Source organism: Aquarana catesbeiana, linkage group LG06, assembly GCF_042186555.1.
Source record: "Aquarana catesbeiana isolate 2022-GZ linkage group LG06, ASM4218655v1, whole genome shotgun sequence".
NCBI lineage: Eukaryota > Metazoa > Chordata > Amphibia > Anura > Ranidae > Aquarana > Aquarana catesbeiana.
Window position 1 is genome coordinate 411,745,070 of NC_133329.1, and position 23,226 is coordinate 411,768,295.

Sequence of the window (23,226 nt, forward strand, 5' to 3'; positions counted from 1 at the left end):
TAAAACATCCCCCCTGTGTGTGCCCACAGCAGCAGCCGTCGGCACTTGGGGGGGTGACAATCTGCACTGTGTACAGGGTGATTAGGAAATATACTGGGGGATGAGGAATGTGGGGGGGTCTCTTTTCCTCATTTAGATTTCAGGGTAGAATACGGATATCATCTTTCGTCACTTAAATCCTCTCTCCTGGCCTCCCTTTCAGTCTTGCACAGGTTGTACCGGCTCCTCTCCTGGGCTGAAACGGCTTCCTCTGATTTCACTTCACACTGTGAGCTTCTCACCATGTGCATTAGAAACTGCAGCAAGTCAGATAGAGCCCCGCCTCATTTCCTGGCTGGAGGACACCCAGCATCATCTAGCTTTTTCTTCCCCAGCCTGACAGTCCCTGGCCCCACCCCCTTTCATCCATTGGATTTCAGTTCTTTCCATCTTGGAGACTCCGCATCATATGTGAGCAGAGGGGTAACTAGAACCTTCTTGCACCTAGGCCTCGGTGCAAAAAACCATGAAGGCCCCGACCCTTGCAAGGGGCCCTTTCCTCTGAGCCCAGTGCCCTCATTCTCCATCTCTGCAGCCTCAGCTGCACAGAATGAAAGGACTGGAAGAGCTCTGTACAGAGGCTTCACCTTCATTTACAAGCTGAAGCATAGGAAACACAGTTACTAGGCTTCAGCTATGAATGGGGAAAAGGAAGGGTCTGGAGGCTAGGGCACTGTAAAAGTGGGGGGGGGGGGGGTGTGACAGGGGCAGTGTAATGAGGGGAAGCAGTATGATAGAGGGGGTATTGTGACAGGAGGGGAGCAGTGTGACGGGGGCAGTATGATGGGGAGTGTGTGGCAGGAGGAGGCAGTGTGACAGGTGGGGGGGGGGCAGTGTGACAGGAGATGGGAGTGTGATAAGAGGGGGCAATGTGAAAGGAGGGGGTTAGTGTGCCACGTAGTGGCAGTATGAGGCGGGGCAGTGTGATAGAAGGGGGGCAGTGTGGCAAAAGGGGGCAGTGTGAAGGGGTCGCTATTGTAACAAGAGGGGGGCAGTGTGGCAAGAGGAGGGGGGCAGTGTGAAGGGGGCGATATTGTAACAAGAGGGGGGTAGTGTGATAGAAGGGGGGCAGTGTGGCAAGAGGGGGGCAGTGTGAAGGGGGTGATATTGTAACAAGGGGGGGCAGTGTGATAGAAGGGGGGCAGTGTGGCAAGAGGGGGGCAGTGTGAAGGGGGTGATATTGTAACAAGAGGGGGGGCAGTGTGACGGGAGAAGGGTACCTGGTAAGTGTGAGAGGAGGGGGGGAGAAGTATGACAGAGGGGGGCAGTGTGATGAGGGGGGGGGGGCAGTATGATAAGAGGGGGGGCAGTGTGATAAGAAGGATTATTGTTACAATAGGACACACAATATGCTGGACTTGCCTTACCTGGAGAGAAGCCTAGAGGCAAGCAGCATGAGCTGTAGTCAGGGGTGGAGCTAGGGGTGGAGCTGGCAGTCCTGGCATCTGACTGCCAGACACACCTAGCACAAGGCTGGATAGGAGGGGCGTCATGATATATAGCGGAACTTATGCCCCGCATTTTTCTCCTGCAGCTGCTGAATGCCCGCTTCTCCTCTCCCTCCCGCAGGCATTCAGCGGCTGCAGGAGCAAAATGCAGGGCATCGGTTCCGCTATATGCAGTTGCGCCTGTTGTCCCTCTCATCCAGGTGTAGACAACTGTAACAGGGGGGCTGCACGGGCCCCCTGAAGCATAAGGCCAGGTTGCAATTGCGCCCTTTGCGACCCCCTATAGTTACGCCTCTGCATGTGGGCATTATCCAAGGTGGTCTGCTTATAGGAATGCCCACTCCACCAGACTGGCACCCACCCACTGACTAATTCTGATATTTGCATAACTCTGTACAAAAATGCCAATGTACAGATGCCAATACTGATGGCTCCACTGTATGCTGAAAGGAGAACTTCGACCAGATGTACGTGGAGCTGCAGGAGATCGGACGGTACGTCACATCGCACTTCCTTCTAGACGATCCCACCATGCTCAATTTTTATGTCTTTACCATAAAGCAGAACTCCGGGCAGACCAAACAATGTATTCTGTATGTAATGTATTCTGCATGCAGCCCAGACTGGTAAAGGGAGGTAAAGGGAGGAGCTTCTTTAGCAGCCAATCAGACGTGTGCTGTGCGCATGTGCAGACAAGGAATGCGCTGGCAGGAGTAGAGAGCAGAGTGAGGACTCGTCCGTCTGTTGTTGTTCCTTTGCTGTCCAATCACAGGGTGAGGATGAGGAGGTGACCAGGCTGTGCAGCTGCAGAAGAGAAAAGTCAGGTCACCTGGCTATGGTTTCTGGCAGAGGTGTGGGTGGGGGGTCATACACAAAGGCACTCAAATGTACATCTGTACAGTCAGGTGTCGTTCTCTATTCATTAGTGCCACCTGGTGGCCATAATATGTTTTTTTCGGTACAATGATTTTTATTGGAATTTAAGGAGATACAAAATTCCCACGCAGGGGATATGAACATTAGACACAATGCAGGATTTTTGTGAAAACACAAAAAAATATGTGTCATAGAGTATAAACTATTAACGAACAATGACCCACCGACCCAGGTCGGGGGGGGGCAATGCATAGTGCCTGAGCCTTAGGACTCAGGGGCTAAGGTAGGTAAAGGGAGCGGACTCATCCGCCAGAAGTGGGGAAAACTAAACAAAACTGAAAAAAAAGGGGAGGGACTAATTAAAGTGGGGAACAAGAAGGCGGGAAGGAAGAACAGAGTGGTGGACAAGGAGCTCAGAGAAGAGAAGGAGGGTGGTAGGAGAAGGAGGAGCATAGGCAAGGAGCGGAGGGGAGGGATGTCCCCCCAGGCTGGGGGTTGAGGGGGATTATTTAGAGAGGCCTAGGCTGGCTGGGCACAAGTTTGGAAGGGCGCAAGATCACCACTGAGTCCACACTTTGAGGAATTTAGCATGAGTATCGTTGAGGATACTTGCCATTTTTTTCGTGGATCATGAGGGTCGTCAAGGTGCTCTTCACCATTGCAGACGAAACAGATGTTTTTTTCCCAGGCCCTCGCTTTTGTGCACTTAGCAGTGATAAATAGGTAAGTGGACAATTTCTGCTAGCAGGAGAAGAAGCCCAGGATCGGACAATGAAGCAATGCTAGTTTGGCATCCTTGCAGATAGGTACGTGGAAAAGGGTGAGCAGGGAATCTGAAGACCCTTGACCAGAATCCTGCCAGGTGGGGGCAGGACCACCAAATATGGATTTCATCTCCTCCCTTACCACAGCCCTGGAAGCATCTATCACTATCGGATGGGTTCGACTTGGCAATGTGGGCCCGGGATCCAATACCATTGGAGGAGGATCTTATAGGCTGCCTCCAACTTGGCCGTATTGAAGGAGCACTTTGCTATGCTAAACAAGGTCTTGCTACAATCTGCAAGGTCAATTTGGGGATAGGTCTCGCTCCCACTTAAACACATAGGGGACAGAAGCCGAGGCGCTACTAGAGTTGAGGGAAGAATATATCCTAGAGATGGTGCCGGGGGCACCTAAGGGAGTGCAGGCAAGTAGGCAGTTTTTTGATATGGGAAAGTGTCATGGCGAAGGAAGGAGATCCAGTGCCGCAGCTGAATATAGAATTAGACCGAAAGATCTTCGTGGGTCTCTTCAATAAAAGACCATGTAGGGACAAATGTTCAGAAATGCCTCAATGGAGGAAAAAAAAAATGTATTGTGGCCACTAGATGACACTAATGATTAGGGATGAGCTTCGTGTTCAAATCGAACCCATGTTCGTCTCGAACATCGCCTGTTTGGTCTTTTGCCGAATTACGAACAATATGGGCCCTTCGAGCCAAATTTGAGTGGCGCGTCACGGCCCATAATTCACTGCGGCATCGCAGTGCATTGCTGGCTGATGATTGGCCAAGCATGCACTATGACCCGCATGCTTGGCCAATCACAGCGCCGTCTGTACAGAGAGCCGTAATTGGCCAAAGCCGGGGTGGCTTTGGCCAATTATGGCTCAGGGGGTTTAGTACACGCCCCACACTATATAAGGCCGCCTGCACTGTAGTGTGTTCCGGCGTTGACAGAGAGATAGACAGAGAGACAGAGTCATTTGATTTAAGTTAGAGTAGGCAGGCGAGTCAGTTAGCTGCACTTACAGTGTATTGTGTATATATATACATCCTAGGTGTTGTGTGTGTGTGTGTGTGTGTGTATATATATATATATATATATATATATACAGTACATACACTGTATTCAGTTTAGCTAGATCCGTTGTTATTCTCTTCCTACCACTGACAGGCAGGCAGGTGTTTTTACAGTATTTACAGCTACCTGAAGAAAATTGCTGGTGTTCTTAGGCAGCGTAGGCAGCTGTAGTATTTACAAGTTAGTGTAGTGCGTTCTCTGCACAGTGTGCACCTAAAGCTACCCGAAGAAAATTAGTGGTCTTCTAAACCTATTAGTACAGTACCGCAGGCAGCTGCAGTATTTACAGTTAGTGTAGTGCGTCCTCTGCACAGTGTGCACCTAAAGCTACCTGGAGACAATTGCTGTTGTTCTGCTCCTATTAATACCACAGGCAGGCAGCTGCAGTATTTACAGTTAGTGTACTGCGTCCTCTGCACAGTGTGCACCTAAAGCTACCTGAAGGCAATTGCTGGTGTTCTCATACTAATAATACTACAGGTAGGCAGTTGATTCTGCTAGCTGCAGTATCAATATATATATATATATATATATATATATATATATATATATATACACCCCAGCTTTGTGCAGCTACATCTCACTGCAGGCCATTAGTATGTCTGGAAGGCCAACAAGGAGAGGCAGACAGTCGCAAGCCAATAAAAGAGGGCAAGCAGGCTCTGTGTCTAGAGGAAACAGTGCTGGTCGTGGAGACGGTGCATCCTCATCAGCACGTGGCCGTGGGACACTCTTGTCCTTTTTTTCGGCAGCTGGCCGTGTTGAGCCGCAACATGCAGATGACTTGGTAGAGTGGATGACCAAGCCGTCTTCATCCTCCTCATTCTCTCTCACCCATGCTCAGGGTACTTTGTCTGGCAAAGCAGCTGCCAACGCGACCTCTTTTCTCGGCTCAATGGCATCAGTGACTCCTTCCCTAGCCCCACCATGTCCTCCTGAGGAGTCCCCCGAACTGTTTGACCACAGTGTTGGGTACATGCTCCAGGAGGATGCCCAGCGTTTTGAAGTCTCCGATGATGGTACCCAGCTAGAGGAAGGCAGTAACATGAGCCCAGAGAGAGGGGGTGCCCAAGAAGGACAGCAATCTGGCAGTCATGTTCCCCCAGCTGCAGCATACTGCCAGCTTTGCTCCAGTGATGAGGAGGGAGGGGATGATGAGGTCACTGAGTCCATGTGAGTGCCTGATAGGAGAGAGGTGGAGGAGGAGGCACATCACCAACGAGGCAGGATGCCCTCCAGGGGCTCACTTAAGGGCAGCACACCGACTGCATCACACCACAGAGCTCTGCATGTGCAGGACGCTGCTGTCCCTGCACGTTACTCCAAAAGTTCTTTGGTGTGGGCCTTTTTTGAGCAGAGTGCATCAGATCCCACCGCTGCTATTTGCAACATATGTCTCAAGCGTATCTCTCATGGCCAAAACATCTCCCGCTTGGGCACCACATGCTTGACCAGATATATGTTGACCTGCCATGCAGTTCGTTGGCAAGAGTACCTAAAAGACCCACACCAAAGAACAAAGAGGACCTCTCCTTGCTCCTCATCAGCTGGGATCTCCAACCCCACTATACCTTCAGTCCTCTCTGAGACCTGCACTGAGAGGAATGAAGGTGTAAAATTAGGTGTGTCACAGCCAAGTACTTGGGGGCAATCTGCTATCGGTACACCAACGTCAGATTGTACCAGGCAAATTTCCCTGCCCCAGCTGCTGCACCGCCAAAAGAAGGTCGCTCCCAGCCATCCACATGCCCGGCGGTTGAATGCTAGCTTGGCAAAATTGCTAGCACAACTGCTACCTTTTCAGTTGGTAGACTCTGCCCCCTTCCGTGAGTTTGTGGAATGTGCAGTTCCTCAGTGGCAGGTTCCCAAACGCCACTTTTCTCACGAAAGGCGATTCCGGCTCTCTACCGGCATGTGGAAGGCAATGTCTTGTCCTCGTTGGACAGGGCGGTCAGCGGTAAGGTGCATATTACCGCTGACTCATGGTCCAGCAGGCATGGACAGGGACGTTACCTATCTTTCACAGCGCACTGGGTGACTCTTCTGGCAGCTGTGAAGGATGCAGGACAGGGTGCAGTAGTGTTGGAGGTTGTTCTGCCACCACGCCTCCAAAATACTACTAGTGGTGATTCTGACACACCTCTCTCCTCCACCCCTCCTCTTCTTCCTCCATGGCTTCTTTCTGTGCTGATTTGTCTTCGGAACCAGCGGTGCTCCGTAGGCGTTCAAGGGGCTACGCAAGTACACAGGCCAAAAGATGCCCTGCGAGTCTTGAGCTGATGTGCTTGGGGGACAGGAGCCACACTGGGGCAGAGGTTCTGTCAGCTCTGCAGGGGCAGGTTCAGAGGTGGTTGACACCACGCCAGCTTAAGGCAGTGCTCGGCTGGCTGACCTCCAAAAGGAGTTTAACCTGCCCAAGAACCACCTAATCTGTGACATGCCCACCAGATGGAACTCAACGTTGGCCATGCTGCAGCGGCTGCACACGCAGCAGAGGGCCATCAATGAGTACATGTGTGAGTATGGCACCAGGACAGGGTCAGGGGAGCTTGTTTTTTTTTCCCCACACCAGTGGGCCATGATTAGGGGTGCATGCACTGTCCTGTCACCATTTGAGGAGGCCACGAGGATGGTGAGCAGTGACAGTGCATGCATCAGTGACACTGTCCCCCTTGTCCACCTGTTGGAGCACACGCTGCATGGAATAATGGACAGGGCACTTGAGGCAGAACAGAGGCAGAAAGAGGAGGACTTCCTTAGCTCTCAAGGCCCCTTTTATCCAGACAGTGTTCCTGCGTGCCCGCCGGTCATACGGGAAGAGGACGAGGAGGAGGAGGATTGTGTCAGCATGGAGGTGGAGCCTGGCACTCAGCATCAGCAGCAGTCTTTAAGGGATCATTTACAGTCCCAAGAAACCCATAGACTTGTACGTGGCTGGGAGGAGGTGGCTGCAGATCATGTCGTCCTTAGTGACCCAGAGGACTACGGACCGAATGCCTCAGCAAACCTACGCTGCATGGCCTCCCTGATCCTGCAAAGCCTGCGGAAGGATCCTCGTATTCGTGGTATAAAGGAGAAGGACCAATACTGGCTGGCAACCCTCCTTGATCCACGTTACAAGGGTAAGGTTGTGGACCTTATCTTGCCGTCGCAGAGGGAGCAGAGGATGAAACATCTTCGGGAGGCCTTGCAGAGAGGTCTGTGCAACGCGTTCCCAGAGACTGGGAGGTTACAAACTCCTGTTCCTGGACAACATGTTGCTGAGGCTTCGGTCAGTCAAAGAAGGAGCGGTGGAGAAGGTGGCCGTCTGACCGATGCGTTCAGACAATTTTTTAGTCCGCAGCCCCAAGGTATGATCGGTTCCAGCAACCATCGCCAGCGTCTGTTTTACATGGTGCAGGAATACCTAGGGGCAAGATCTGACTTGGAAACCTTTCCCACCGAAAATCCTCTGGGTTACTGGGTCTTGAGAATGGATCACTGGCCAGAGCTTGCACAGTATGCAATTGAGCTACTGGCCTGTCCTGCATCCAGCGTTCTTTCGGAACGCACATTCAGTGCTGCTGGAGGCTTCGTAACCGATCACAGGGTGCGCCTGTCCACCGACTCGGTCGATCGACTGACCTTCATAAAAATGAATGAGTCTTGGATCACCACCAGCTACCAACCACCTGATGCTGATGTAACCGAATAATTTTTTTTGAAATGTCAGATCCCTTCAAGACTGCCTATGCTGATGCTGAGTGACTATCCTGTTATGCTGAGTGACTATCCTCTTCCTCCTCAATGATCATGCTGATAGCTTGTAAGAACATTTTTGGTTCTGGGCGCCACCACCATTGGCTAAGGCCCAATTTTTCAGCCCCTGTTTAACAGGGGCGTGTAATTACAATTTTTGATGCAATATTTTGCAGCAGGGCTCGTTCCTGCACTCCAACTAGAGTATATGTGAGGGGTTGCAGTGTTGTGGCACCAGTGCCTAAGGCCCAATTTTTCTGACCCTGTTCAACAGGGACATGTAATTACAATTCTTGATCTAATATTTCACAGCAGGGCCCTGTGAGGGCTTACAGTGTTGTGGCAACACCAACACCTAAGGCCCCAATTTCTGCAGAGTATATAGGGCAGGCCCCTACTTTCAAACATCCAACTTACAAACGACTCCTACTTGCAAACGGAAGGAGACAACAGGAAGTGAGATGAAATCTACCCCTAGGAAGGGAAATTCTCTCCTGTAAGAGTTAATATGGGAAAAACGTGTCTCCTTTCCACTGATGCTTTATCACCAATCCTTGTTTCGCAAATAAACCCAAATTTTCAAAAAACATTTGTCATTGGGACAGAAAGTGAGGTGAAATCTTCTGAAGAGGAGCACAGACAGCAAAACAAATGTCACAGGGGTGATAGCCCTTCCCTATGTTTTCCAAAAAGCTTAAAAATCGATTTTTTGGCTGGAGCTAAACACGTTAAAAATGTACCAGTTCAAAATTACAAACAGATTCTACATAACAACAAACCTCTACAGTCCCTGTCTTGTTTGCACCGCCTGTATACTGCTGTATAGGGCCTGGGGGCCCCACACCTTTCCTTTTTTTAATTTGGGTGCGCGGTTCCCCTTAATATCCATACAAGACCCAAAGGGCCTGGTAATGGACTGGGGGGTACCCATGCTGTTTGTCTCACAGATTTTCATCCATATTGCCAGGACCCGACATTACATTAAAGCCGCAAGCAGTTTTAAATGACTTTTATTCCTTTAAAAATGTCATTTTGTGCAGGGACTGTTCTAAGCACGGGAAAAACGCGCCACTTTACAGGCATACTATAGACACCCCCCAGGTACGATATTTAAATGAATATTTCACTTTTTTTTTTTTTGCATTGATACATGTCCCCTGGGGCAGGACCCGGGTCCCCAAACCCTTTTTAAGACAATACCATGCAAATTAGCCTTTCAAAATTAGCACTTTTGATTTCGAACGTTCGAGTCCCATAGACTTCAATGGGGTTCTAACGTTCGTGCAAATTTTCGGTCCATGCATCTTCAAGGTGTCTAACTCAGACATGAGATTCGATGACCCGATCAACATCTTCATCATCTTGGTCATCTCTCTTTGCAGCTGAAGCGTCAGCTTCTCCAGTTCAGGGTCGCTCCCCCTGCTTTGATGGATAGGTAGGGACCAAGATATCGTGTCAGTGGTCACTCTGAGGACCCTGGACTGACATCCTTCCTCCCGGGCCTTTCCAGGATGCTCAACGGTCACACTCGCTTTTATGCGGGCGAGTTCTTCTCTGCACCTCTGAATCGCAGTGTCAAGGTCCATACTGGTGCCAAGGGGTAACTGGGGGGTTGCTTGCAGAGTCACAGTATCCCGGACGAGCCCCCACATGTAGCACGGACCCCCGAAGGAGCTGCTGATTTATTTGGGCCTGTACTCTGCTTTATTACCCCTTTAATTTATCTCAGTCCCCCTGACACAGCTGTGGTGTAATAGTGTGCAGTCAAGACAAAACCTTAATGGCAAGTTCACAGTACACAATGTAATATACCTGTTTGTCTGTACCTTGGCCTCCACTTGCTGAACGATGCAGAGGAAACAACGCTCACACAGTTGTACTTGAATAAGAACCTTTTTTACTGTAATTGCTTTAAAGGTTAAACACTACAATGGTTGTACTGTCAGACCAACATAGTCCGACAGTCAACTGAACCTTGTCTTACAAAGATATTATACAGATATAAAGTGTCTGAAATAACTTGTGAGTAATGTAATAAAATAAATAGGATAACTGTCACAGTGAATTGATCTCACTATGAGCACTATCCTATTCTACGTGCGCTTTATAACTATACTAAATCAGAGATTAACCTGATAAAATACAATACAATATTTAGAGAGCTCCCATATTTAGTATCACATTAACCTTAATATGGTAAAGGAACACAAGGCCTTGTGTTTTATTAAACAGCCCTTCTTTTCTTCTGCTAGCAAAGAATAAAGTGAATTTGTAATCCAAGGGTTAATGACTCCTGATCAAAGTAGGCTGAAATATAGAAGCAAAGTTCCTGGTCCAGCAGCACTGTAACTATAAGAAAAAGAAAACAAAGGCGCACCAGCCTTGTGCATTAACTTTAAAACATTTATTGTATAAAAAAGGTAAAAAGAAACAACTCACAAGCAGTTGGTGGAGGAAGCACACCATAAAAGTGCACCAACAAACAGCATGCGACTTAGGATGAGCGAAACCTTCCAAAGATCGTGGAGGAACGCACAGGCATCACAATCAGCTAACGCGTTTCGAAGGGAACGTCCCTTCTTCATCAGAGCTATGCCTGATGAGCACTGTAACTATCTCTGATGCCAATGACACAGTACTAACTCTTTAATGAGGTACAGGCCCGAAGCCTAATATTAACTCAGTCTAATCCTCTTGACTTTGCTTGTGGGACTATGGGTCCCAGCAACTCTGTTTTGTACAGATGAATGTCAAGAAGCTTTTGGGCAACAGCCCTCTGACCCAACCAGGACAGTGTTGTCAGAAGGTTCCGTTCTGATGTACAGGGTGCTGTCTCCGGCCGGCACTGCTGCGCTGCTCCGCTCCACACAACCAGACGCTCCGACACTCTCAGATGTGTCCAAGAGCCCTAAATTGGCCACTCCCAGTCTTTTTATAATCTTCCCACAATGCAGTTCTGTTCTCCTGATGTTCATGGGAGTTAATAGGCATTATGGGTAGGTCAAGTTAATGTCCATATGTAAACAAATAAAACACTTCCATGTCAACTTCTTAAATGATAGAAAATAAAGATGCAGTCCTTTCATATTTTGGCCACTAGATGGCACCAGATGCTAAGATATAACACACATTAAAAGTAAAATAAGTATTTGATCCCCAAGCAAAACATGACTTAGTAGTTGGTGGAGAAACCCTTGTTGGCGATCACAGAGTTCAGACGTTTCTTGTAGTTGGTGACCAGGTTTGCACACATCTCAGGAGGGATTTTGGTCCACTCTTCTTTACAGATCTTCTCTAAATCCTTAAGGTTTCTTGGCCGTCTCCTGCCTACTTGAAGTTTCAGCTCCTTCCATAAATATTATATTGAATTAAAGTCTAGAGACTGGCTAGGCTACTCCATGACCTTAATGTGCTTCTTCTTGAGCCACTCCTTTGTTGCCTTGGCGGTATGTTTGGGGTCATTGTCATGCTGGAAGACCCATCCATGACCCATCTTCAGTGTTCTGGATGAGGGAAGAAGGTTCTCATCCAAGATTTTACAATACATGGCCCTGTCCATTGGCCCCTCAATGCGGCAAAGTCGGCCTGTACCTTTATCAGAGAAACAGCTCCAAAGCATCATGTTTCCACTTCCGTGTGTGACTGTAGGGATGATGTTCTTAGGGTCATAGTCACCATTGTTCTTCCTCCAAGCACGGCGAGTCGAGTTAATGCCAAAGAGAAACATTTTGGTCTCATCTGACCACAGCACTTTCTCCAAAATCCTTCTCTGAATCATTAGATGTTCATTGGCATGACTGTACATGTCCCTTCGTGAGGAGGGGGACTCTGTGTTTGGAGGTAGAAAAATGGTGACTATGACCCTAAGAACATCATCCCTACAGTCACACATCATCCCTACAGTCACACACGGAGGTGGAAACATGATGATTTGGGGATGTTTCTCTGCTAAAGGTACAGGCTGACTTTGCCCCATCGAGGGTCCAGTGGACGGGGCCATGTATTGTAAGATCTTGGATGAGAACTTTCTTCCCAGAACACTGAAGATGGGTCGTGGATGGATCCTTCAGCATGACAATGGCCCAAAACATACCGCCAAGGCAACAAAGGAGTGGCTCAAGAAGAAGCACTTTAAGGTCATGGAGTGGCCTAGTCAGTCTCCAGACCTTAATCCTATAGAACATTTATGGAGGGAGCTGAAACTTTGAGTGGCCAAGCGACAGCCAAGAAACCTTCAAGATTTAGAGAGGATCTGTAAAGAAGAGTGGACCAAAATCCCTCCTGAGATGTGTGCAAACCTGGTCACCAACTACAAGAAACGTCTGACCTCTGTGATCGCCAACAAGGGTTTCTCCACCAACTACTAAGTCATGTTTTGCTTGGGGATTAAATACTTATTTTACTCACTGAACTGCAACTCCATTTATAACATTTGTATCGTGTTTTTTTTTTTTTTTCTGAATTTTTGGTTGCTATTCTGTCTCTATCATATAAAATACACCTATGATAAAAATTATAGACCCTTCATTTCTTAGTAAGTGGGCAAAACTTACACAATCTGCAGGGGAGACAATCATTATTTCCCCCACTTTATGTATAAACCTCCAATGTATAGATTCAATCATATTGCCCGATTCCATGAAGAAAGGTTCAACCAGAACACAGCCGTGGACAGCGTGCGTTAAGATGGCCACACACACACATATTGGTTTTGATTATTCAGTCGATCTTGTGATCTGCCTGAAATGATTGAACTGAAGAATCGTTAACCGCACACCTTCCATTGTATCGAGTTAGTGAGCTCTTTGATTCTGGCAAGTCGATTGGCCGTGGAAGAAGTTTGTCGATTTACTTCGTATCGGTTGAATGAATATCTGTGCATGTGTTGGAGAACCAATTGTAATATAAATTGAATAAGTTTATTGTTTTTAGTTACATAGTATTACATAGCTACATAGTATTACATAGTAGGTGAGGTTGAAAAAAGACACAAGTCCATCAAGTCCAACCTATGTGTGTGATTATATGTCAGTATTACATTACATATCCCTGTATGTTGCGGTGCTTATCTAATAGTTTCTTGAAACGTTCGATGCCCCCCGCTGAGACCACCGCCTGTGGAAGGGAATTCCACATCCTTGCCGCTCTTACAGTAAAGAACCCTCTATGTGGTTTAAGGTTAAACCTCTTTTCTTCTGATTTTAATGAGTGGCCACTAGTCTTGTTAACCACATGCTGACCAGCGCACGACGATATACGTCGGCGCAATGGCACGGCTTGGCAAATGGGCGTACAGGTACCTCCCCTTTAGGAAGCGTCATTGTGTTTGCGCGTGCCCCCGCCGTGTGCTCCGTGACCGCGGGTCCCGTGGTCTCGATGTCCACCGGGTGCCCGCGATCGTGTCACGGACCAGCAGAACGGGGAGATGCCTTTGTAAACAAGGCATTTGATAAAACCATAATAAAAAAAATTGTAGTGCATATAAATCAAATGTGAAAAAAGCACAAACAGTACTCTTAAATAGTGTCACCATCAATAAAATAATTGACTCGTGAATCACTAAACATGAGATATGTATATAAAGTCCATCAAGTGAATCAATAAATAATAATAATGTCCCACTGGATGAAGATGGATAAACATGAAAAACAGTTGATGTTCTAACATAGGCAGAAGCTTGAATCCACAGGGAGAACGTATCAACCGCATGTGCAAATCAGGGTAAAGATAGTGTGTGGAAAACTCTTACCAGATGTAGTGGATTCCCTTGTCAGCGACTGGGAATCACATGGGCAGGGTGCCACTCAGGGCGTTGGAAAGGATGTCCCGACGCTCAAACCCTCCAGGCTGGACTCTGCGTGGATCTCTGGGGGCCACCAGGTAGGTCCTCACAGTGGATAACCAGGACACGGATCAGAGGAAACAAGACATCTCCCATGGGGCTGAAGTAAGAGCTGGATTCTCATTCAGATGGTATGTGGAAAAAGAAAAAAAGGCCTCCACATAGTGTAGATGAAAAATAGGATGGTTTTTTATTACTAAAAAGCCTGATTACAATAAAAATGTGATCACAATATCAAAACAAAATGGGCAACATGGAGGATGCTGAAAAAAGTCAGACGCGTTTCGACCCATAGGTCTTCTACTGGGGCATGAAACATCCTCTCCAGGTTGCCTTATATTTATAAATAAAATACTTAGTACAGACCAATTACAACAAATAACAATCGGACTCTCTCATTGGATAAATGGGGTCACCTGATCTTGCCTGGCTAATCATAGTCAGGAAGTAATCATCTGATTTTCATTGGATGTATATAGTCAGATGATTCAGTACTGACTGACAGAAAACTGACTGAACCAATCCTCACAAACTGTGGAGTTCACTGGCGAGCCACAGCCACTCGTGATAGGTAGATCGATACTAAAGACATCACATTGAGATCTTCCATTGCTGACACTAAAAAATGGCTTAAGACTGCAGAGGTGCACAGAGCCAATCCGGGCCCGAGTGCTAACAAATAGGCGGATCAGACGGCCAGTCAGAATCAAGACCGGAAGTCTCGTCCGAACGGCCGCCCCTCCGCGTGTCAAACAAAGGGAAATTACATCAGGCTCAAGTGCGCGCCTGACGTCTATCCCTCATCACATGATCCAATACGGAAACACCGCAGGGTCAGAACGAAGAAATGCGTAGCGAAGAGGCCAGGCCTGAAGCCACGTCTAGCACTCCTCCCACATCCCTATGGTGGCTCCGCTCAGCCAAAAAAGGGAATCGCGCAACACGCAGGGAACCATTTAATGAAAAATGTGTTGGGAAAGGAAATTAAAAATATGCAAATGGGAAAAAAGGGGAAGGGTGAAGTATGTGTATTGACAAGAAATTTACAAAAGAGGAAATCTCTCCCCATGGCCATATATGGATGCACACATATCGCCCGCCATCAATCTTGAGTGAGTGTAAATATCTGTCAGTGGATACACATAAATCACCTACACCATGAGTAATTAAAAGTCAATTGAAACGTGGTGAATCTAAATATGGGGATTAATTGAGAAATTGAAAAACGGAAAAAAATTTATCAACACTCAGGACCGGTTGATAAAGGAGTTGAGGTCCCACTCCACGTTCAACCCAAACGGGAAGTAGGACCTCAACTCATATATCCAATACGTCTCGTAAACGTGACTCCCCCCTCCAGTGCGGAACAAACCTACCAATAACTTGAAACAAAGTTCCCGCGGGATCTTTATTATGGCACTCTAAATAGTGGCGTGGTAATTGATCCCGGCCACATGCTCGTTGACACGAACAGAAAAGGTTCTAATCGTGTGGCCAACATACTGCTTGTGGCAGGGGCAAGTCAGTAGGTAGACAATATACTGTGAGGAACAGGTAGTAAAGTGCTTCATATGGTATAGGCGAGAAGTGACCGTAGACTGAAAAGTAACACTCTTGCGTTTTCCTCCAATATTATGGAGACATACCTTGCACTTGTGGCAAGGGTAATATCCCTTGCATTCCTGAAAAAAGGAATCCTTCTTGGGGGGGGTCTATTACATTTGGAGCAATTTGCCCCGAATAGACCGGCACCCCTAAAGACAACAGCTGTCATTTAGGAGTATTCTCCCATGTTTTTTTTACAATGGCTTTGACCTGTTTAGACTGAATGGAGTGAGTGGTGAAAAAAGACCACTTTGATTTACACTCGGAAGTAGTTTTAGAGCGTTCAATCAAAGTGGAATTTCTTTCAGTAAGTAATGCCCTATTGATTTCCCCATCCAAAAGGTCAGGGTCATAACCTTTTTCAAGAAATCTGCCCCTAAGGACATGGGACTGTGATAAAAAGTCAGAAGTTCTAGTACAGTTTTGCCATAGTCTTAAAAATTGAAGCCGTTGTTCTCGATGGCAACTATCGACCGGAATGAACCCATTGCGGTCGGTAGGTTTAAAATATGTACGGAACTCAAGATGTTGTTGTACAACAAAAATTTCCAGATCTAAAAAGTGCACCATGGTTGTACTAGCTTGATAACTCAAAGATATCCCAATATTATTGGTGTTGAGGTATTCATAAAGTTATCCAGGGATGCTCGGTCCCCATCCCATAGGAAGAGGATGTCGTCTATGTACCTGGCCCAGAGAACCAATTCCGGTCTCTGGGTGGCATTGGTTCTCTGGTTTTCTTTTTCCATCAATATGGTTTTATCATTGTTGTCACACTGTATGTAGCTGCTTTTTCTTTGTTTTATATTTTTTGATAGCGCAGTGTTTACTTTCACTATTTGTATTTAAACAAGGCATTTCCCCGCTCTGCCTAGTGACATGACAGAGATCACTGCACCCTGTCATCGGGAGCGGTGATCGCTGTCATGTCCTAGGTAGCCCCTCCCCCACCCCACAGTTAGAATCACTCCCTAGGACACACTTAACCCCTTGATCGCCCCCTAGTGTTTAACCCCTTCTCTGCCAGTGTCATTTATACAGTAATCAGTGCGTTTTTATAGCTCTGATCGCTGTATAAATGCCAATAGTCCCAAAATAATGTCAAAAGTGTTCAATGTGTCTGCCATAATGTCGCAGTCATGATAAAAGTTACAGATCGCCGCCATTACTAATTAAAAAAAAAAAAAATTAATAAAAATGCCACAAATCTATCCCCTATTTTGTAGACGCTATAACTTTTGCGCAAACCAATCAATATATGCTTATTGCAATTTTTTTTTTTTTTTTACCAAAAATATGTAGAAGAATATGTATTGGCCTAAATTGAGGAAAAAAATTGTTTTTTTTAATATATTTTTGGGGGATATTGATTATAGCAAAAAGTAAAAAATATTGCGTTTTTTCAAAATTGTCAGCTTTTTTTGTTTATAGCGCAAAAAATAAAAAGACCGCAGAGGCGATCAAATACCACCAAAAGAAAGCTCTATTTGTGGGGGAGGGGGGAGACATCAATTTTGTTTGGGTGCAACGTCGCACGACCGCGAAATTGTCAGTTAAAGCGACGCAGTGCCGAATCGCAAAAAGTGCTCTGGTCAGGAAAGGGGGGTAAAATCTTCCGGGGCTTTAGTGGTTAAACTCCCTTCCGCGGAAACGTTTTATCCCTATTGTGGGGTCACCAGTACGGTATTTGATTGTTGATCATGTTTTCAATCACTAAGTATGTGTTGCATATTTTAATGAATAATAAATCATTTGTTGGTGATCTCTTGTACCTTTAGGCCCCTTTTCACGCTGCAGCGGCTTGAAAGTCGTGCGATTTTGGCGCGATTTCAGGGAATTCCCACGTAAACTTGAGGTCTATAGATCTCAACTCGCATCAAAGTCGGGCCAAAGTAGTGCAGGGACTACTTTGACAATATGAATGGTACTCATTGGAAATCATGGGGTACGACGTGCCATGCAACTTTGAAGTCGCAGGACAAGTCGCACAAAGTGTGAAAGGGGCCTAAATCCCCAATGCGATACTCCCAATGCACACGTTCCCGCACAAACGGCTGGAACCGACTGCAATCATGAGAAGGAAGTATCACCAGCACACCAGGATCTCCAAAATTGGGTCCAAAATTTTAATCACATAGTATCAAAATAAATTAATAGAAGCGACGTTTCTGAGCCACGCAGGACCCCTTCATCAGGCTTGTGATCATATGCCTGATGAAGGGGTCCTGCGTGGCTCCAAAACGTCGCTTCTAATTTTTTTTTTTTTGATACTATGTGATTCAAATTTTGGACCCAATTTTGGAGATCCTGGTGTGCTGGGGCCCAAATCCTTCACAAATCTCTCTGTGTGTATGGCCGCCATTGTGATCTGTTTGCACCTCCTTTGCTGTGATATTATATGATCGCCTCCATTTCTTCACCTGTAATTGCCCCTCTCCCCCCCCCATAGGGGTCGGTTCTCGGTGGTGAAGAAGTGCGCCCAGAGGAACACGCGGAAGGACGTCGCCGTGAAATTCGTCAACAAGAAGCTGAAAAAGCGCAAACAGGCGTCTCACGAGGCGGCTCTGCTCCAGCACCTCCAACACCCGCAGTACCTCACCCTCCATGACACCTACGAGTCGCCCAGCGCCTACATCCTCGTCCTGGACCTGTGAGTGGGGGAGGGAAATGCAAAGCTCTGAACTCCGCTTGTATTAGATTGATCTTATTTTTAATGCTTCTCGTTTATAAATGGAAGGGAAATAGAGGAAACGTTTATCCAACCGCCATAGTAACGGAGAGCTGCAGCCCGGCGACCATATATGTATACACGCTGCTAGACCTGTGCGGTTCGTTTTTAGTTCTGAATCAAAATTCAGACGAAAACCAAATTCGGACGAAATTCGAATCGATAGCGATAGAAAGTAAAGGAATAGTATAGAAAAGAATAGACTAGAAAATAAAATAATAGAAAAGAATAGAATAGAGTAAAACATAATAGAATACAAAATTAAAGGAATAGAATGGAAAAAAATGAATAAACTTAAACAGAATAGAATCAAAAAATAGAATAAGATATAATAGAAAAAAGGCATGGAATAGAAATAATAACATAGAAAAGAATAGACTAGAAAATAAAATAAAATAGTAAAACATAATGGAATATTAGAGAAATTAAAGAAATAGAATATAAAACATAGAATAAAATTAAACACAACAGAATAGAATAAAAAAAAAAAATAAAAGAATAGAATAAAATATAATAGAAAATAAAGGAATTTATTATACAAGAAAAGAATAGAATAGAAAATAAAAAAGATTAAAATATAATTTAAAGGAATAGAATGGAAAAGAGTAGAATAAAGTAAAATATAATAGAAAATAAAATAAAATAGGGTATAAAAGAATAAAATATAATTTAAAGGAGTAGAATAGATTAGAATAGAATGGAAACAAGTAGAATAAAGTAAAACATAACAAAATAGAATAAAAAAATAGATATGATAGAAAAAAAAGGACTATAATAGAAAGTAAAATTGAATATAAAAGAATAAAATATAATTTAAAGGAAAAGAATAGATAAGAATAGACTGGAAAAGAGTTGAATAACGTTAAACCGAACTGAATAGAATAGCAAAAATAAAAGAATAGAATAAGATATAATAGAAAGTATAGGAATAGAATAGACAATAAAATAGAATAGAAAATATAATGATTGAATAAAACAGAAAAGAATAGAAAATAAAAGCATAGAGTAGAAATGAAAGTAATAGAATAGAAAAAAAACAATAGAATAGAATATAATCGTCTTCCGAAATTTTAATTTCAAATAGAATGAATTTGAATAGAATAGATTAGAATAAATTAGAAAAGAATAGAATAGAAAAAACAATAGACTAGAATAGAATAAAATAGAAAGAATATAACCGTCTCCTGAAATACGCATTTCCAATAGAATGAATTTGAATTTTCCGAATTCGGTCGAATTAAATTCAATTGGGGGGGGGGGTTCAGTCTTTTTTCATTTATTTAGCAAAGAATAAAAAAACCCCAGTGGCGATTAAATACCACCAAAAGAAAGCTCTATCTGTCTCAAAAAAATGATACAAATGTCACATGGTTACAGTGCTATATGACCGCGCAATTGTCATTCAAAGTGTGACAGCGCTGAAAGCTGAACATTGGCCTGGGCAGGAAGGGGGTGAAAGTTCCCGGTATTGAAGGGGATTATATATAACATTTATTTCCAATATATTATTTTCCCCAGTAGTACACAGATTTTGAAATTCTAAGTCCATCAGTGGCTCTATTAGCTTTACATCTGGATGGAAAGGTTCGCTTGTTGGTTTCCCAGTGCATCCTGGGATATCTCATACCTGCAATACCTCCAGGACAATGCAAAGCTAAAGCAGAATAAAAGTCTCTCAAAAGCTGCAGGTGCTGTTAGCGAGCGTTGTCATAGACTTCTATGGAGGCTTTGAAGATCCTTCGAAGCACCAAGAAAATGTCATGGGGGATCATTTTTAAAAGGAAAGCGAACACAAAGCGTGGAGAGGACTGTAAGGAAACCTGGAGCTTTGACTGGCATTCAGAGAGCTTTAAAAAAAAAAAAGTGTGTTCAATGCCGCGTTCTGAATCAAGTGTAAAACAATCCCTTAGAGAGATTTCCCCTCACTTCCTGTCCTGGGGACAACATTTTACCAGACAGGAAGTGAAGGAATCTCTCCAACAGATCTGCTGAACAAAGTAAAACCAGACAGGGGCTCTCCTGTGAAAAGTTCTACGAGTTCCCATGGATCTTCTGCTTACTGTGTGTATGTGTGTATATATATATATTCAAAATAATAAGGACGAGGCAGAGATATTTGGTTTAATTTCTTATCACTCAGAATCTTGTGCACAGGAACATCATCAGGTCAGCAGCCTCCGGCCTCCCCGTCTGTTCTCACATTCTCAGGTGTACAAAGTAACAATTCTCCAGGAAGAGGAGATATTTCATCCTCACTAAGCAATAGACTATAAACAACGGATACAAAACTCTATAAAGTATCCTGACATCAGATTACAATGTATCCAATCAATCAGTGTTTATCGACTCCGCAGGTTTTCCCTGATTACAGGTCATGCATTGGATACATTGCAATCGTATGTCAGGATGATTTATAGCTTTTTTCCTCGGAGAATAGGTGCACATCCCTTGGTGCCATCTCCCAAGTGCCAACTCCAAGTACCGCCCCTTTTAGAGATTACAGAACCAAGTATCGTTTTTATATTTTTTTTTTTGGTGCAAAGTAATTTTGTATGGAATTTGTTAATTATAACAAGACAAGCAGTAAAATAAATACCTCCAGCAATAACAGACCCCACCACCAACAACAGATCCCCCAACAACAACAAAAATAAATATATATATCCACTTTAGCAACAATAGACCCCCCCCCCCCCCCCGAAAAAATATATCTCCTAGCAGCCAACATCAATTGAGCATTCAGCAGCCAGCAACAATAGAACTTCCCTCAACAGTAGACCCCCCAGCAACGACAGACCCTCCCAACTATAGACCCCTTCAAGCGACAATAGATCCACCAGCAGCCAGCATCAGTAGATCCACCAGCAGCCAGCATCAATAGATCCACCAGCAGCCAGCATCAATAGATCCACCAGCATCAATAGATTCACCAGCAGCCAACATCAATAGATCCACCAGCATCAATAGATCCACCAGCAGCCAGCATCAATAGATCCACCAGCATCAATAGATCCACCAGCATCAAAAGATCCACCAGCACCAATAGATCCACCAGCATCCAGCATCAATAGATCCCCCAGCAGCCAGCATCAATAGAACCACCTGCATCAATAGATCCCCCAGCAGCTAGCAGCAATAGATCCACCAGCATCAATAGATCCCCCAGCAGCCAGCAGCAATAGATCCACCTGCATCAATAGATCCCCCAGCAGCCAGCATCAATAGATCCATCAACATCAATAGATCCACCAGCAGCCAGCAGCAATAGATCCACCAGCATCAATAGATCCCCCAGCAGCCAGCAACAATAGACTCCCCAGCGGCCAGCATCAATAGACCCCCCAGCGGCCAGCATCAATAGATCCCCCAGCGGCCAGCATCAATAGATCCCCCAGCGACCAGCATCAATAGATCCCCCAGCGGCCAGCATCAATAGATCCCCCAGCATATCCCAGCACCCCTTGCCATTACATACATGCAGTGCTAGAGGTGCCAGAACTACATTCGCCTACGTTCCCGCTGAAAAAAAGCCTTGGCTTTTTGTATCCAGAGTTTATAGTTGGTTGTTTGGCAACAATGAGGATGATGTGTTTCCTTTTCCCCTGTAGTTTAAAGCAGATTTCCACCCAAAAGTGGAACTTCTGCTTTAAGGAGTCCTAAGCCCCGGACATGCCACATTTGACATGTCATTGTTTTTTTCAGTAGTGGGTACCTAGTTTTGACACTTCACAGGTCCCAGAAGATTGCCCGGCCATTCAGGACAGCGCAGCGCGACTCGCACATGTGCAGTGTGCACCCGACTGAGGAGCCGCAAGCTGTCACAGCCGGGTGCCCACCACACTACTGATGCCGGGGAGAGAATGGAGGCTTTGAGAGTCTTAGTTGAAATCTGAAGTCCTCTACACCGCTCTCCCTGCCCTGCCATTACCCTCCCAGCTGTAATCTTCTAGTGCTGCAGGGGTTAATAGAAGCACCGGACCTGTCACAGGCACTCATCAAGAGTATCCAGCTATCCCTGCCCTTTCCACCACCCTCCTCCATTCATAGAAGCTGTACCATGGCCTCCATCATTCTTATTTTTTTCTGGAGTTCTTCTTTAAAACCATATTTTGTATAAATTCACAAAAGAGATTCTCCTCTGTGATGCAAATCAGATCTCCTTATTCCCCAAATCCCCAAAGGAATGAGCTCCATCACCTGCAGATCTGTTGTCTGGTGTTTGGACCTGTTCTGGGGAAAACGCCCGTTTAGCCCCTTTTTATTGGCCGTGGCGTAGTGATCACATGATCTGATCTCTTTCAGGGTGGATGACGGCCGATTGCTGGATTATCTCATGAAGCATGATGAGCTGATGGAGGAGAAGGTGGCCTTCTACATGCGGGACATCCTGGGGGCCCTCCAGTATCTGCACGGCTGCCGTGTCGCCCACTTGGACCTCAAGGTGAGCCGCTTGTTTTTCATGGCCCGCAATCTTTACCCACGCTGCCAGGCAGAAAACGTTTCTAGAAAGGTGCATTTCAGCCTCTGCCAACCTTTTTATCATTCTTTCTTTCCTACAGCCTGAAAACCTCCTGATCGACCTCCGTATCCCGGTGCCGCGGGTAAAAATAATTGACCTCGAAGACGCCACGAGGATTAGCGGTCACTATTATGTCCACCAGCTGCTGGGGAACGCGGAATTTACTGCTCCGGAGGTGATTAAAGGCACGCCGGTTTCTCTGGCCACTGACATCTGGAGTCTGGGCGTTCTGACGTACGTCATGCTGAGTGGCGTGTCGCCATTCCTAGACGAGAGCAGCGAGGAAACCTGTATGAACATCTGCAGGGTGGATTTCTCCTTCCCACTGGAGTATTTCACCAGTGTCAGCCAAGCCGCTCAGGACTTCATCCGGGCTACACTGCAGATGGACGCCCGCTGGAGGCCGACCGTGGCTACCTGTCTGCTCCATCCCTGGCTCCAGCCTCACTATAGCAATTATTCCAAAATCCCCCTGGACACCACGCGACTGACCACCTTCATCGAGAGGCGGAGCCACCAGAATGATGCTCGTCCACTGCCCAATGCCAAGAGTTTCATTGTGAACCGTAATGCCATGGGAACATGA

General features: G+C 45.7%; 1 protein-coding gene across 1 annotated transcript; it reads left to right on the forward strand.

Moving 5' to 3' along the window:
* Positions 1-1,952: 1,952 nt before the first annotated feature.
* Positions 1,953-23,226, forward strand: LOC141148091 (kalirin-like). The gene is made up of 4 exons (XM_073635243.1): positions 1,953-1,981; positions 17,843-18,043; positions 22,424-22,562; positions 22,681-23,226. Exons 1-4 carry the CDS (start codon positions 1,953-1,955, stop codon positions 23,224-23,226), a joined length of 915 nt encoding a protein of 304 aa, XP_073491344.1.

Excerpts from the sequence above, each read along its gene's own strand:
- LOC141148091 (XM_073635243.1), top strand. The coding sequence starts at position 1,953 with ATGTACGTGGAGCTGCAGGAGATCGGACG. Across the intron at positions 1,982-17,842 it reads GAGCTGCAGGAGATCGGACG|GGGTCGGTTCTCGGTGGTGA; the intron begins GTACGTCACATC and ends CCCCCCCCATAG. Across the intron at positions 18,044-22,423 it reads TACATCCTCGTCCTGGACCT|GGTGGATGACGGCCGATTGC; the intron begins GTGAGTGGGGGA and ends GATCTCTTTCAG.